General features: G+C 34.6%; 1 protein-coding gene across 16 annotated transcripts in view; it reads left to right on the forward strand.

The window, feature by feature from the left end:
• Positions 1–16,808, forward strand: part of PSD3 (pleckstrin and Sec7 domain containing 3) — a 706,817-nt gene that overhangs the window by 506,767 nt on the left and 183,242 nt on the right. For all 16 annotated transcript variants that reach the window (XM_073902616.1, XM_025886232.2, XM_073902618.1 and 13 more), the window contains one exon: positions 2,298–2,341. In XM_073902616.1, the coding sequence (XP_073758717.1) occupies positions 2,298–2,341 (44 nt within the window). The remainder of the gene's footprint in view (positions 1–2,297; positions 2,342–16,808) is intronic.

A 16,808-nucleotide genomic window follows, 5' to 3' on the forward strand; every position in this document is an offset into this window, starting at 1 on the left:
GTGTCCCTGAGGCCAGCCCCATCCATGTCTTTTTATGATTTGGCCACATAAACTATTAGGTATACTATTAGGTCCCCCTAATGCATAAGGTAGCTAGAGTTTAGGTATTTGTATTTGAAACTAAAGAAACCTTAGCTAATATACGGGGTATAAATGTGGAGAAGTCAGAATAGGATTGGTCAAGAGTTTCAGTGTCTTTTTTTGGTATAGCAGAGAGGCAGTGGGACAAAGAAGTTGAAGATATTAATAATAACAAGACTGGTTGATGTGATAGAGCATGGGATCTAGGTTGCACGAGAATGGAAGGGAGGACTGTGGGGCTAAAGAGGAGTCAGTTCTTTTTTTTTTTTTTTTTTTTTTTTTTTTTTTTTTTTAAGAGGAGTCAGTTCTTTACTAAGCTAATAGGTAAAAGGATAGGAAGTTGTGACGAAGGATATATAAATGTTAGATGCATTTGCAAAGCATATTTTCCTTTTTTTAAGAAAAATAGTGTGTCATTATAAAGCACCAGAAAGATTCAAGCAAATCCCTTTGTAATTTTGCAATTGGAAAAGGATAAGGATAACATCCACTTTTTAGATTTGTCATGTTATAATATATACACTGGGAGAGGACTACAATATGACAAGTTTGTTGAATTTTACAGAATACTTTATAAAAAGATTTTTGTTGCATGATATGCATCTGAACAAGAGTTTTCTATTTTGGAACTCAGTACCTCATTAAGCAAAATATTCTCATGAGCAGAAAATTTGAAAAAACTCGCTTTAGGACAGAAATGAATATATTAGAAAATTTTTAGATGCTTAGATATCATTGTCAAGTATCTACCTTTATGAATAGATTTTTTTTTTATCTTTACTACATTGTTAAATTACTCTAGGTAATTTTGAATATGATAGTATATAAAGAACCTTTAATGATCTGTCTTTTTTCAATTGCAGTTTCTCAGCTCACTATTACTTGTGGGTTCAAAATGCTCATGCAAATAATGGAACCCATTTAAAAGGCATTTATCCAGCAAGAGTTTCTGAGGCTTGAGTTAGACGTCTTCTCTCTCTGCACGTCTAAATAAGTGCAGTCTCATGAGACATTTAAACAACAGGTTGTTGTAGTTCTTCAGTAAATTTGAGTTCCTCAAAAAGAACATCCAATTTATAGCATGGTCTTTGTGCCTCAATTTATCCCTTATTTTAATTTGATGTTCTATCAGTTTTGTATTTGAGGACACGTTTTACCATGTCCTGTTAATGATGAAATGCCTCCTAATTTTTATTAGCTTCATAATTATCCAGTATTTAAACTGACTGTGGTAGCCACCCTGCAAAATTCCCACAGAGTTTGTGAAAATACTGGCTAAGGATACATGAATTAAATCTCAAGTAATATAAAATCTGTAACCTAAATATATTTGTACTGAGTCTTCGGTGAGTCAGTCGAGTTGGTCCAAGTTCTTTGAAGAAGAACATTCCAGCATCATTATAATGTTACGATACATATATCCTTTTCTTCAGTATAACTTGTTGTGGTAGTTTTATAGCTTAAAGATACATTTGTGTTGTCTTTTACATCTTACTCAAAATTAAGAAAGCACAGATGTGGAGTAGCATTTTCTTGGGTGGTTGTCATAGTGGAACAACTTGATTACAAGGATCTTATCTGGGAGAATCAGGGAGAATCAGGCTGACTGTCATTATTGTTACCAAAACTCTAGTTTTCTGTCTTTCCCCTCCATCACCTCATACCCATCAGGATAGCACTTACTAACTGTAAAGCACAATTATGAAGTTAGACTGATAACAACTGCATAAGTCATTGGTATAGAAACTCTGAAATTATTCTAAGATGGGTTCCATACCCTAGGTTCAGTCCCCCTCACATGTATCTTACTCATTAAAATGTTGTGAAAACAGTTAAATTTATTACATCAATGAAAAAGATATGCATACTTCAGTATCCAAACTAATGAAACTACAAGATCATATTTTGAATAAGGAAAATAGAGTACATGGTCTAATTTTAATCATATCCTAATATTTTACTATGGTAAAATATAATACAGTGTTGCATGTCTTATTTATAAAAGCCATTTTTTACTTTGTGCAAAATCTGTTTCACAAAAGGCTGCTTACCCTATGCTTATTTCCCTCACCTGTCCTTATCTTTCAGAGCCGACGGGTGACTAACAAGGGGCTTAGGAATTGCTTGCTGATTCCTTTTGGCTTTGGTCATTTGCTGAATTAAAAATATTGAACAGAATGAAAAGAATAATTCCATCTTGTTTTCTCTCTTTACAGGCTCTGTACAACTCTATTAAGAATGAGAAGCTTGAATGGGCAGTGTGAGTATGCTGGATGTCAGCATTTTAATAAATGAACTACTTGTCCTTTTCTTACTGTCTTTCTTTGTGCTTTAGAGGGTGATCTTAGAGAAGGATTAAATATGCATGGCCAGTTCTCATTTTACACCAGTGTCTAACATACTCTGTATAAAACCTAAGTAAACCCTGAGTATCCCATGTCTTTTTCTTGGTACCCAGCCTGCTTCTATTTGCTTTGAGTCTAGTTGCCTTGCTTAGAGACAATTATCTTTTTAATGTATCCTTTTAAAAAATAGCCATTCTAGAAGAAAATCTGATAAAATCACGTAATTCCAGAATCCAGTACAAATGATTTTGGTACCATCTACTTACTATAATTCCCTCCTTCCTATCATCATAGATCAAGGTTTTCCAGTCTTATTTCCAATGACCCCAATTATATCAAGATATTGATAAACTTGAGAAACGATGGATTAAATAAGCAAAAAAAAAATTTTTAACTGCAGAACTTCCAGGAGTTTGTACAATGCCAGTCTCCAAGAGAGGAATCAAATTTGCAGTGTTTTCTGAACCTTTCAACAGTATAATGTAGTGCTGCTTCAAGGTACATACTTTGGTAGATACTAGTATAGATAAATTATATCTAACCCTATGTAGACCAACAATACTGCTCTTGCTGAACTTTCACAGATTAATGCAGCAATTAAGAATTTAACTTAAAAAAAATTGTTACTGGGTGCCTGGGTGGCTCAGTCGTTAAGCGTCTGCCTTCGTCTCAAGTCATGATCCCAGGGTCCTGGGATCGAGCCCCGCATCGGGCTCCCGGCTCTGCGGGAAGCCTGCTTCTCCCTCTCCCACTGCCCCTGCTTGTGTTCCCTCTCTAGCTGTGTCTCTCTCTGTCTGATAAATAAATAAATCTTTAAAAAAAAAAGTGTTACTTAAAGTTATCCATAAATTAGGTCAAAATATGTTTTTCAAATAGAACTACATGTGAATTTTATTTTTGGTTTTCACTGCTATTAAGCATTCATAAATATTTTTTTCCACCATGTGACCTAACATAGCAGTCTGCAATGAACTTGGGTTTATAGAATCAGAACTTAGGGGATAAATTTTATTCTTTCATTGTACATTGGAAAAAAGTGGGTTAGCAATTGACTACATATATCTCACATATATATACATCATGAGACTCAAAGACAGTGTATCATTTCAAGGAAAACTGATTAAGATAATAAGAAGAATTCATGGTCTATCCAAAGTGATCACTTTTGGACTTCTCTGTCATGAATGAAAGTGGGTTTACTAGAAAAATTTCATAAATGATATACTTGAATCTTGCTGAAATATTAAAGGTATAGCCTGACCTATGCAGAATATCTCCTCTAGTGAAAATTAATAAAAATGAAATATAAATATATTCATACTAGGGGAGAGAATATTTTTCTTTTATAAAGTTATTTTTAAAACCAAATAAATGTACCCCTGAGGATCTGTTTTGTAAATCTAAATCTTTGATATATTGAACTTGTTACAGTAGGTTTTATATATATTTATGTATAATGGCAGTTTGGTGCAAGAAAGTTATCTTTTTTAAAAACGCTGGTATAGTTAACATAGAATGTTATATTAGTTTCAGGTGTACAATATAGTAATTCAGCAATTCTCTATGTTACCCAGTGCTCATCATGATAAGGGTACTCTAATCCCCATCACCAATTTCACTCATCCCCCAAATCGCCTCCCCTCTGTTAATCACCAGTTAGTTGAGTCTGTAGTTGAGTCTGTTTTTTGGTTTGTCTCTTTTTTCTTTGTTCATTTGTTTTATTTCTTAAATTCCATATATGAGTGAAAGCATATGGTATTTCACTTTCTTTGACCGACTTACTGAACTCAGCATTATACCCTCTAGTTCCAGCCATGTTATTGCAAATGGAAGACTTCATTCGTTTTTATGTCTGAGTAATATATACAATTATATACACCACATCTTCTTTATTCATTCATATATCAATGGATGCTTGGGCTGCTTCCTTATCTTGGCTATTGTAAGTAATGGTGCAATAAACATAGAAGTGCACATATCTTTTTGATTTAGTGTTGTTTTGTATTCTTTGGGTAAATACCCAGTAGTAGAATTAGTGGATCATATGGTAATTCTATATTTAATTTTTTGAGGAACCTCCATACCATTCTCCATAGTGGCTGCACCAGTTTACATTCCCACCAACAGTGCACAAGGTTCTTTTATCTCCACATTCTCTCCAAAACTTGTTTCTTGAGTTTTTGATTTTAGCCATTCTGACAGGTGTGAGGTGATATCTCATTGCAGATTTGATTTACATTTCCCTGATGATAAGAAAGTATCTTATCTTGGGCCTAATCCATGGCTGAGCATGTGAGTTTCCCCAAGAACTGAATTCTTCTGTGGCCCTCTTGTCAAGTCAAGAGAGCACTGTGTTCAGGAACCCAAATTCCAGAATCAGATAGATTTGGGTTTGAATTCCAACTCTTGCATGTACTAGCTGGGTCACTGGTCATGCCTCTATGCCTCAGTTTTCTCTTTTGTATGATGAGCAATTAATGAACCTCATATAACCCTCAGGATGACACTATAAAATGTTCTGAACTACTAAACATAAAGCAACAGTGAAAGCCATATCTACAGCAGTGAAAGGTATGGGAGGAGTCAAAGATAAGATAGAGGCCCAAACCTAAGTAGGTAGGGAAATAGTGGTGTTGCTAATAGAAATGGAGAATATATGACAAAGTTCAGAGACAGATGATAAAGTCTAAATGGAGTGGAAATGTCCTGTAGGAAAGTAAAAATGTTGAATTGAAACTTGGGAAAGAGATCAGAGCTATATAAATACTTGGGAAAATTTTTTATAGATCTGGCAGATGAAGTTTTAAGAATGAGTAAAGATTGCTGAGAAAAGGACCTTAGTGAAAAAAGACAGAATAATTCTAAGTGCTGATCTTTGGGAGGTACCAACATTAATAAATAATAGGAAGAAAATGAGTTAGAGAAAGTGTGATTGGAGAGGTGCAAGAAGAACTGAGTGAGCACAGTGTTCTATATGCACATACTTATTTATCAAGGAAAAATCTTAGTTCTTGATCTGAAGAAATCACATAAATTGATATATAGCAGAGTTTTCTAAAGTGTGTTCTCAGGAACATTAGTTTTAGTAGCTGTTAATAGGTATTTTATAATCAAAAGAGGACTCAGTTATCCCATTTTTAAATTGGATTATTTTTGGGGGGGTGTTGAGTTTATAAATTCTTAATATATTTTAGATACTAGCTGTTTATTAGAAATGTCAGTTGCAAATATCTTGCTCATTCTGTAGGTTGTCATTTAGTTTTCTTGGTTGTTTATTTGCTGTGCAGAAGCTTTTTGTTTTGATTTAGTCCCAATAGTTTATTTTTGCTTTTGTTGCTTCAGGAGGCATATCTAGACATATGTTGCTATAGCCAGTGTCAGAGAAATTACTGCCTATGTTCTCTTCTAGGGCTTTTATGGAGTCAGATCTCACATTTAGCTTCTTAATCCATTTTGAATTTATTCCTGTGTATGGTTTAATGTTCAGTCTCAATCTTTTACATAATGCTGTCCTGTTTTCTCAACACCATTTGTTGAAGAGGCTGTCTTTTTTCCATCACACGTTCTTTTCTGCTTTGTTGAAGATTCGTTGATCATATAATTGTGGGTTTATTTCTGGGATTTTATTGTGTTCCATTGTTCTGTGTGTCTGTTTTTGTGCCAGTGCCATGCTGTTTTGATCACTACAGCTTTGAAATATAACTTGAAGTCCAGATTGTGATGCCTCCAGCTTTGCTTTTCTTTTTAAGGTTGCTTTGGCTATTTGGAGTCTTTTGTGGTTACATACAAATTTTAAGATTGTTGTAGTTCTGTGAAAAATACTGTTGATATTTTGATGGGATTGCATTAAATGTGTAGTTTGCTTTGGGCAGTACAGACATTTTAATAATACCAGTTCTTCTGATCCAATGAGCATGAAATGTCTTTCTGTTTCTTTGCATCATCCTAAATTTCTTTCATCAGTGTTTTATAGTTTTCAGGATACAGGTCTTTCACCTCTTTGGTTAGGTTTATTCCTAGGTACCTCATTATTTTTTGTGCAGTTGTAAATGGGATGGTTTTCTTAAATTCACTTTCTATTCATTATTGGTGCACAGAAAGACAACAGATTTCTGTACGTTGATTTTGTATCCTATGAATTTACTGAATTCATTAATCAATTCTAGAAGTTTTTTGCTGGAGTCTTTTGGGTTTTCTATCTAAAGTATGATGTCATCTGCAAATAGCAAAAGTTTTACTTCTTCCTTACCAATTTGGATGCCTTTTATTTCTTTTTGTTGTGTGATTTTGAGGACTAAGGACTTTGAGTAACATGTTAGATAAAAGCAGTGAGAGTAGACATCCTTTTCTTGTTCTTGACATTAAAACTGAGTTTTTCCCCATTTAGGATGGTGTTGACTGTGGGTGCTTCATATTAGGCCTTTATTATGTTGAAATATGTTCCCTCTAACCCTACTTTGTTGAGAGTTTTTATCATGAATTGGACTTTGTCAGATGCTTTTTCTGCAGATATTGAAAGGTTCTTATCCTTTCTTTTATTGATGTGATGTATTACATTGATTTGCCAATAATTAACCACCTTTCATCCGAAAATTAAATCCTACTTGGATTTAATTTAATTTAATTTAATTTAATTTAATTTAATTGACAGTGGTGAATGATTTTTGTTGGATGCGGTTTGCCAATATTTTGTTGAGGATTTTTGCATGTATGTTCATCAGAGATATTGGAGTGTAGTTCTCTTTTTTTATTGTGTCTTTATCTGGTTTTGGTATAAAGGTAGTGCTGCCTTGTACAATGTATATGGAAGTTTTCTTTCCTCTTATATTTCTTGGAAATGTTTGAGAAGAATAGGTGTTAACTCTTCCATTAATGTTTGGTAGAATTCAGCAGTGAAGCCATGTGGACTTCTGTTTATTGGGAGTTTTTTGATTACTGATTCAATTGCATTGCTGGTAATAGATTTGTTCAAACTTTCTGTTTCTTCCTGCTTTAGTTCTGATAGATAACATGTGTCTAGGAATTTATCCATTTCTTCTAGGTTGTCCAGGGTGTTGACATGAAGTTTTTCATAATATTCTCTTACAGTTGTTTCTATTTCTGTGGTGTTGGTTGTTATTTCTCCTCTTTCATTTCTGGTTTTGTTTGAGTCCTCTCACCCTCTTTCTCTCTCTCTTTTTTGATTTTGGCTAGAGTTTTATCAATTCTTTGATCTTTCCAAGAACCAATTTCTTGTTTCATTGATCTGTTCTATTTCTTTTTTATTTTCTACATCATTTATTTCTGCTGTAATCTTTATTATTTCCTTCCTTTTGCTTGTTTTGGGTTTAGTTTGTTATTCTTTCTCTAGCCCGTTTAGGTATAAGTTTAGGTTGTTTATTTGAGATTTTTCTTGCTTTTTGAGATAAGACTGTATTACTATAAATTTCCCTCTTAGAACTGCTTTTGCTGCATCCGAAAGATTGTGTATCATTATGTTTTTATTTCTATTTTTCTCCATCTAATTTTTTATTTCTTTTTTGATTTCATGGTTGGCCCACTCATTGTTTAATAGCATGATAATTAACCTCCATGTATTTGTGCTCTTTCCAGATTTTTTCTTGTAGTTGATGTCTAGTTTCATAGCATTGTGGTCATAAAAGATGCATGGTAAGACTTAACTCCTTTTTAATTTCTTGAGAGTTGTTTTTTGGCCTAATATGTGGTCTATCTGGAGAACATTCCGTGTACACTTGAAAAGAATCTGTTCTGTTATTTTAGGATGGAATATTCTGAATATATCTTTTAAATCCATCTGATCCAGTGTGTCATTCAAAGCCACTGTTTCCTTGTTTGTTTTCTGTTCCTATGATCTGTCCATTGATATAAATGCAGAGTTAAATATCCCCTAATATTGTATCAATATTGATTTGTTTCTTCATGTTTGTTATTATCTGTCTTATGTATATAGGTCTGCCCATGATGGATGCATAAATATTTACAATTGTTATATCTTCTTATTGGATTGTCCCCTTTATGATTATGTAGTATCCTTTTTTGTCTCTTGTTACAATCTTTGTTTTAAAGTCTGTTTTATCCGATAAGTATTGCTACACCAGCTTTCTTTTGACATCCATTTGTATGATAAACGTTTCTCCATCCCCTCACTTTCAATCTGCAATTTTCTTTAAGTCTGAAATGAGTCTGTTGTAGGAAGCATATACATGGGTCATGTATTTTTATCCATTCTGTCACCCTTTATCTTTTGATTGGAGCATTCAGGCTATTTACATTTGTAGTAATTATTGGTAGGTATGTATTTATAGCCATTTGGTACTTGGTTTGTGGTTGTTTTCTACTTCTTCTCTGACCCTTTCTTCTCTTGCTCTCTCCTCATGATTTTGTGGTTTTCTTTAGTATGGACTTGTATTTCTTTCTTTTTATTTTTTGCATATCTCTCACTTGTTTTTGATTTGTGGTTAACATGGGGTTTGTATATAACATCTGCATATAGCTGTCTATGTTAATTTGGTGATCACTTAAAATTGAACCCATTCTTTACTCCTCCCCCCACCCATGTTTTAGATATATTGTGTCAAACTTTACACCCTTTTGAGTCCCTTGACTGATTTTTACACATATACTTATTTTTACTGCTTTTCCTACTTTTCTTACTCCTGCTTATGGTCTTTCCTTTCCAGTCAAAGAGTCCTCTTTAACATTTCCTCTAGGGCTGGCTTGGTGGTCATGAACTCCTCTACCTTTTGTTTGTCTGGGAAACTTTTTATCTCTCCTTCTATTCTGCATGATAGCCTTTCTGGAAAGAGTATTCCTGGCTGCAGATTTTTTCCTTTAAATATATCATGCCACTCTCCTGGCCTGCCAAGTTTCTGCTGAAAAATCCACTAAAGGGGTTTCCCTTCTATGTAACTGTTTTCTCTTGTTGCTTTTAAAATTCTCTCTTTATCACTACTTTTTGCCATTTTATTATTCTGTGTCCTGGTGTGGACCTCCTTGGGTTGATTTTGTTGAGGGATCTCTGCCTCCTAGATGTTGATATAGTTCCTTCCCCAGACTTGGAAAGTTTCCAGCTATTATGTCATCAAGTAAATTTTCTGACCCCCTTTCTCTCTCTTCTGGGATCCGTATAATGAGAATGTTATTATGCTTGATGGAGTCACTGAGTTCCCTAAAACTATTCTCATTTTGCATATTTTTTCTCTCAATTTTTCAGCTTGATTACTTTCCATTATTCTCGTCTCCAGGTTGTGAATTCGTTCCTTTGATTCCTCTAGCCTGCTATTTATTCCATTTGGGTATTTTTAATTTCATTTATTGTGTTCTTCATCTCTGATGTGTTCTTTTTTATGTTTTCTCTCTCTTTGATAAGGGTCTCACTGATGTCTTCCACTCTTCTCAAGTCCAGTGAGTATCTTTATGATCATTAAATTCTCTATTAGGCATATTACTTACATCCATTTTGCTTAGGTCTCTTGCTATGGTTTTGTCCTGTTCTTTCATTTGGGACATATTCTTCTGTCTCCTTATTTTGTCTAACTCTGTGTTTCTCTGTGTTAGGAAAGTCAGCTTTGTCTCCTGCTCTTAGAGGTAATGGCCTTATGAAAAAGAAGTCCTATATTGCCCCAATGTGCAGTAACCCCTCTTCACCAGAACCTGGCACTTCACAGGTGTCTCCTATATGTTTTGTGCACCCTGCTATTATGTCTTGGCCTCTTTTTCCTTCAGTCCAGTCATGTGCAGTGGCTTTCTTTTTGCCTGTTGTGGGCAATGTTTTGTCCCTCTAGGGCTGCCTTGGTCTTGAATTGAGTAAGATCAAGCATTTCCCAGAAATGCAGTAGCACCAAACTTCAGTGTGTTTTCCCTGTGTTGTCTAGTGAGAGGGTTTTGTTGGTAGGTGGGTCCTGCAATCAGACCAACTATCTGCTCACAATCCACTACTTAGGCTGCCATCTAACTGGTGGGTGTGGTTATCTTCCCCTCACCCCAGAGAAGGAGTCACTTTGGAGCGGCACTGGCCTCTGTTGGAGCTGTTTGCATATTATCAGTGGCCTTGGATGGGCTATGGTCAAGGGCATATTGAAGGGGACATCATGCTGCTGCTGGGACTAGCTGGTGTGGGGCATGTAGTTTTAGCACAGTGTGCACTGGTCTGCTTTTGAAATGAGACCCTTCACCAAAGCTGCAGGAACTGGGTAGCCTGGGCAAACCTACACAGTGCCTGTGGGAAGGGTAAACAATTTAACAAGGTATGCCACCATGAGGACCAAGGCCCCACAAAGCAGTTGGGTTGGAAGACACAGTGTTGGTAAGGTTTGTTCCAGTCTTCTGAGAAAGTAGACTCACAGCTCCGGCACTGAGGCAAATGTGACTGGAAAGGGTGGATTTGTGAAAGTGTAGGGGGCAGTGATTGGTGTAAGCAAGTTAGGTAGTGAATGCAGGCACTGTGTTGGTTCTCCTAAGTGGTTCTGTGTTTCTGCTGAGGGGCCGGGGAAGAAGATGGTGTCTGCCAACTCCTTTGTTTCTGGAGTAGTTTCTTACTCTATCCCTCCTGGACATGCTCTGAGATTAGTAAGTAACTCTCCCTCCCATATCCCCTGGGTGTTTTTCAAACTGATGGTTTTACAAGGTATCTTCTTGAGCTCTTTCTTGTTCTCTTTAAGTGTGGGTACTCAACTTCCTATTGAGTATTTGTCACCTAGTATTTCTGGCCTAGAGCCAAGCCCGCTGATTTTTAAGTTCTAGGTTTTAAGTACAGCTATTTGTAAGAACTCCAAAAATTTGGCCCCTCTCCTTTCAAAGCCAAATGTTATGGGGATTGGTTTTCCCCATGCAAGTGCCCCAGTGTGATAGTCTAATTCTACCCTTTTCCACCCCACGGCTTTCTCCCACCTTGGGGGCTGGGGTCTTTTTAGCTACCCACCACATCTCCACCTTTCCTACCTCCTTTGATGTAGCTTCTTCTCTACATTTAGTTGTGGAATTTGTTCTGCTAGTCTTTGGGTCATCTTCTGGGTTATTTTTGCTGAATGTGACTGTTACCTGGTTGTGTCCATGGGATGAATTGAACTTATGGTCCTCCTATTCTGCCATCTTCCCAGCCTCCCTCCAGTAATTCTCTTTTTAAATTTCCAAATAGCCACCTGTAGATTTATATTAATTACTATTGAGAAAACTAAGGCAAAAAAATTTGCTATAGATTGTGCAGTGTTTGTAGATACCACAAATATATTTAATGTTAAAAAAAATTGAGTGTATCAGAAAAAAATTGGGCAAGTTGTCATTAAGAGTTACTGGTACAGAAAGAAGTAACCATGGGAAAATTAATAAAACTATTTGCGTGAAACATTGGACCATAAGGAAGAAAAGGAATAAAACTCAGTTCTCCATTTTGGGTATTCATACTACTAAACATTTGCTAGATATGTATTGTGCCTCATTAAAATAATAGAGTAGAATAAAAATTAACATTCTTACCATCATTGCTATTAGATGATTGCTTTCCTCACATTCCTAACATGGAGAATGCTACATCATGTTTTTGGTAAAATAATAATTCTAATGTTAATGTTACATGGAATTGATAAATTTAGAAGGTAATCTACATGAATATTAAATAAGGGTAAGTCTGTATATATAGATGGATATGTAAAGAATATTATTCACTTGATTATTCTAATGTAAATTCAGTGAAAATACATTGAATATAAGATAAGGAAAGAAGGAAAAACAGAAATAATATAGTTATGAATGACTCATTAATTTGAAGGGAGATTTTTGAGCTGAAGAATTAATATCACTTAAAAATTTGTAACTAAAAATGATATTGACTGTGACTCTATCTCCCTGATTTTGGGGTTTAAAGGAGGAAAGATTTCAGGCTATAGAATTAGGGAAGATTCTCCTACAGCTCTGTGAAGTGTAATTTATTAAGAATCTGAATCATAGCTCACAATTTTAATCTGTAAGGACCTGTTTTTCTCAGTCATTTCAAGTATGCTGAACTCAGATATATTGAAAACTAGAAGAATTTGCCATCAATTCTCAGCTTTAAAGGGAAAGTTAAAAACAAAATGTCTGCTTTCTGTGAGATGGATACTTAGAATATTTAAGGATTTATTGTCATAACAGTTTTACTATCCATAAAGATGATGATGAAAGTGATATAATTTACAAATATTGTTATCTTTGCTTTACATTATCTTTAATTTCAGAATATGCTGAACAGATAGTTGGTGACCATATGGAATATGATTATAATGTTAGTATCCTACTGGTCCCAAAGCAATTTTAGAATCACTGAGGTGCAAAGAATTACGGAGGCTGGGCTATAAGGAAATTGTCTTTCCTAAAAACTGATGATTTAGAATTTTATACCATCTATATTAATTGCTAACCTTTTGATTTTTGTTAAAGACAGGAGGCAAATACTACAATGAATATAATTTCTAAATGAAGCATATTAGGCATGCAGTGGCTAAATAGTGCCTTGAACATTTTAGACAATAGTCTGGATTTCATTAAGCATTTTGTATGTGTACATTTTAATATACATGCATACATACATTTTCAGGAGTGAGGAAAATTTAGCGAGATCAGTAATACTAAAAGAAGTTATTTTAAGTTGCCCATTAAAAATTTCTTAGTAGATCTTTTGAATTTTTGAATTTTTAAATTTACATACCTTTTTTATTTTATACTGTTGGTAAAAGACAAAGATGGATTCATTTTATACTCCTACTTTGTACCATAATATGATCCAGTATCATAGAAATTTCTTGGAATGTCAGCAATTAGGTTGAGAAGCAACATACCTCAACATACTAAAGGACATGCATGGTAAGTCCATAACTAATATATCAGTGGTGAAATGTTGAAAGCTTTTCCATTAAGATCAGGAGTAAGACAAGGGTTCCCACTCTCACCACTCCTATTCAAGTAGTACTGGAAATTCTTGCCAGAGCAATCAGAGGAGAAAAAATAAAAGGCATCAGAATTGGAAAGGAAGATATAAAATTGTCTCTGCTTGCAGATGACTTGATTTTATATATAGAAAATCCTAAAGAATCCAACAAAAAACTATTAGGCCTAATCAACAAATTCAGTAAAGTTGCAGGATACCAAGTTAACATATAAAAATCAGTAGCATTTTATACACTAACACTGAATTATCTGAAAAAGAATTAAAGAAAATGATCCTATTTACTATAGCATTAAGAACAATAAAATACTTTGGAGTAACTTAAAGAGGTGAAAGATCACTACTCTGAAAACTGAAAGACACGGATGAAAGGAATTGAAGAAGACACAAATAGAAAATTCTATGTTCATGGATTGGAAGAATTAATGTTGTTTCAATGTCCATACTACCAAAAGCCATCAATAGATTCAGTACAATTCCAGTTAAAATTCTGATGGCGCATTTTGCAGAAGTAGAGAAAACAGTCCTAAAATTTTTGTTTTAATATTTTATCTATTCATTTGATAGAGAGAGACACAGCAAGAGAGGGAACACAAGCAGGGGGAGTGGGAGAGGGAGAAGCAGGCCCCCCCCCACAGAGCAGGGAGCCCAATGCGGGGCTTGATCCCAGGACCCCGGGATCACGACCCAAGCCGAAGGCAGACACCCAATGACTGAGCCACCCAGGTGCCCCAAAACAGTCCTAAAATTTATATGGAATCACAAAATAGCCAAAGCAATACTGAGAAAGAACAAAGCAGGAGGCATCACACATCCTGATTTCAAGCTATACTATTAAAGCTATAGTAATCAAAACAGTGTGATACTGGTATAAAAGCAGATAGATCCATGGAACAGAACTGACAGCCCAGAAATAAACCCCAGCATATATGGTCAACCTAATATTAGACAAGGGCGCCAGTAATTCTCAATGGAAAAAAGACAGTCTCAAATAAATGGTGCTGGGAAGATTGGATATTTGTATGTAAAAAAAAAATGATTTTTTTCACTATTTTACAGCACTCATGAAAACTAAGTTGGTATGTATTAAAGACTTGAACGTCAGATCTGAAACCATGAAACTACTAGAAGAAACATAGGACTAAAGCTCCTTGACATGGATCTTGCCAGTGATTTTTTTAACAAGTGGAACTACATCAAACTGGAAAGCTTCTGCACAGCAAAATAAACAGCAAAGTGAAAAGATAACCTACAGAATGGGAAAAATATTTCAAAGCATGTTTCTGATTAGAGGCTAACGGCCAAAATATGTAAAAATGCCTGCAACTCAATAGCCAAAACAAACAAACAAACAAACAAACAAAAAAAACTAATTAAAAATGGGCAAAAGACCTGAATAGACATTTTTCCAAAGAAGATACACAAAACACCAACAGGTACATGAAAATTGCTCAACATCACTAGTCATTAGGGAAATGCAAATTTTCCAGTAAACCTGCCTTATAAGAATTATTAAAAGAAGTTCTTGAGAGAGAAGGAAAATGATATAGATCAGATTCTCAGCTCTACATAAAGAAAGAAAGTGCATCATAGGAGGAATAAGTGAATGGAAAATTTAAAAGAACTTCTATTTTTCTTACGTCTAACTGATAAGTTTATTCAAAATAATAGGAACAATCACTTGATAATGTATTTATGCATATATGTGTACTTATACATATATACATATATGCTTGTATATAAGTGGCATGAATTACAGCAATGATACAAGGAACAGGAGGCTGGAATTTGATGGTTTCTGTTATTATAAAGTACTTTCACTACCTCTGAAATGTTATTTGAATGTAGATTTGGATTAGTTGTAAATGTATATTGCAAACTTTAGGGCAACTACTAGAAAACATTCAAAATTGTAACATACTAAGAAATGAGGAAAATGGAATCATATAAACTGCTCAGTTAAAATCACCAAAAGATGGAAAAGGGGGAAATGAGTAATAAGAGCAATGAATAGAAAACAGTAACAAACATGGTAGCTCTTAATCCAATTATATCATTAAATGTCAGTGGCCTAAATACACAGAAGACAAATTGTCAGAGTGGATCAAACAGAGAGAAATTTATAACATAAATTCTTATGTTAAAAAAGAAGAAAGTTCTCAGTTCAAAACCTAATTTTATACCTTAAAGAACTAGTAAAAGGAAACTAGCAGAAAGAAATAATATACTTTACTGCAGAGATGTAAAATAGGGAATGGCAAAATAATAGAGAAAATCAGTGAAACCAGGAGTACTTCAAAAGGTTAACAAAATTGACAAATCTTTAGCTAGATTGAGGAAAAAAAAGACTCAAATAATTAAAATCAGAAATGGAAGAGGGGATGTTACTACTCATTTCACTGAAATAAAAAGGTTTATTAAAAGAGTACCATGAACAATTGTACACTGACAAATTGAATAACCTGTATGACAGATGAACAATCTTTATAAACAAACAACCTACCAAGACTAATCATGCAAAAATACAAAGGCTGACAGACTGATAGGAGATTGAATCAGTAATAATAAATCTCCCAATGAGGAAAAGCCTAGAACCATATAGCCTTACTGGAGAATTCTATCAAAACTTTAAAAAGAATTAAGGCCAGTCCTCCTAAGACTCTTCTAGAAAACTGAGGTGGAGGGAACACTGAACACTTCCAAACTAATTCACCAATACCAAATTCACCAGTATTAACACCAATACCAAAACCAAACTAAGATCTTTCAGAAAATTACAGAACAATATCTCTTAGGAATATTGATGCAAAAATCCTCCACAAAACACTAGCAAAGCAAATTTGTTATGCCACATTAACAGAACAAAGAATGTAATCCACATGACTATTTCAATTGATGCAGAAAAATGATTTGACAAAATTCAAACTATTTCCCCTAGAAGCACTCAACAAATCAGAGATAGAAGGAAAATACCTCAACATTTATGTGTGAAAAACTTAGAGCTAACATCCTACTCAATGGTGAAAGACTGAAAGCTTTTCCTCTAATATCAGAAACAAAAGAAGGATGCTTACTCTCACTACTACTTTTCAACATAGTACTAGAAGTCATAGTAACAGTGTGTTATGGACTAAATTGTGTTCCCTTTATATTCATATGTTGAAGCCCTAATCCTTAATATGATTGTATTTGGAAATAGGGCCTTTAAGAAGGTTTTTAAGGTTAAATGAAATCATAAGGGTGGGTCCTAATCCAATATGACTGGTATCCTTAGAAGAAGAGACACCAGAGTTGCACACACACCAAGAAAAGGCCATGTGAGGACACTAAATAAAGCCACCATCTACAAACCACAGAGAGAGGCCTCAGTTGAAACAAAACCTACCAGCATTTTGACCTTGGATTTTAACCCTCCAGAACTGTGAGAAAACACATTTTTATTGATTAAGCCACCTAGTTTGTGA

Source organism: Callorhinus ursinus, unplaced genomic scaffold, assembly GCF_003265705.2.
Source record: "Callorhinus ursinus isolate GAN/ISIS: 27379988/994484 unplaced genomic scaffold, GSC_fseal_2.0 scaffold17, whole genome shotgun sequence".
NCBI classification, from domain to species: domain Eukaryota; kingdom Metazoa; phylum Chordata; class Mammalia; order Carnivora; family Otariidae; genus Callorhinus; species Callorhinus ursinus.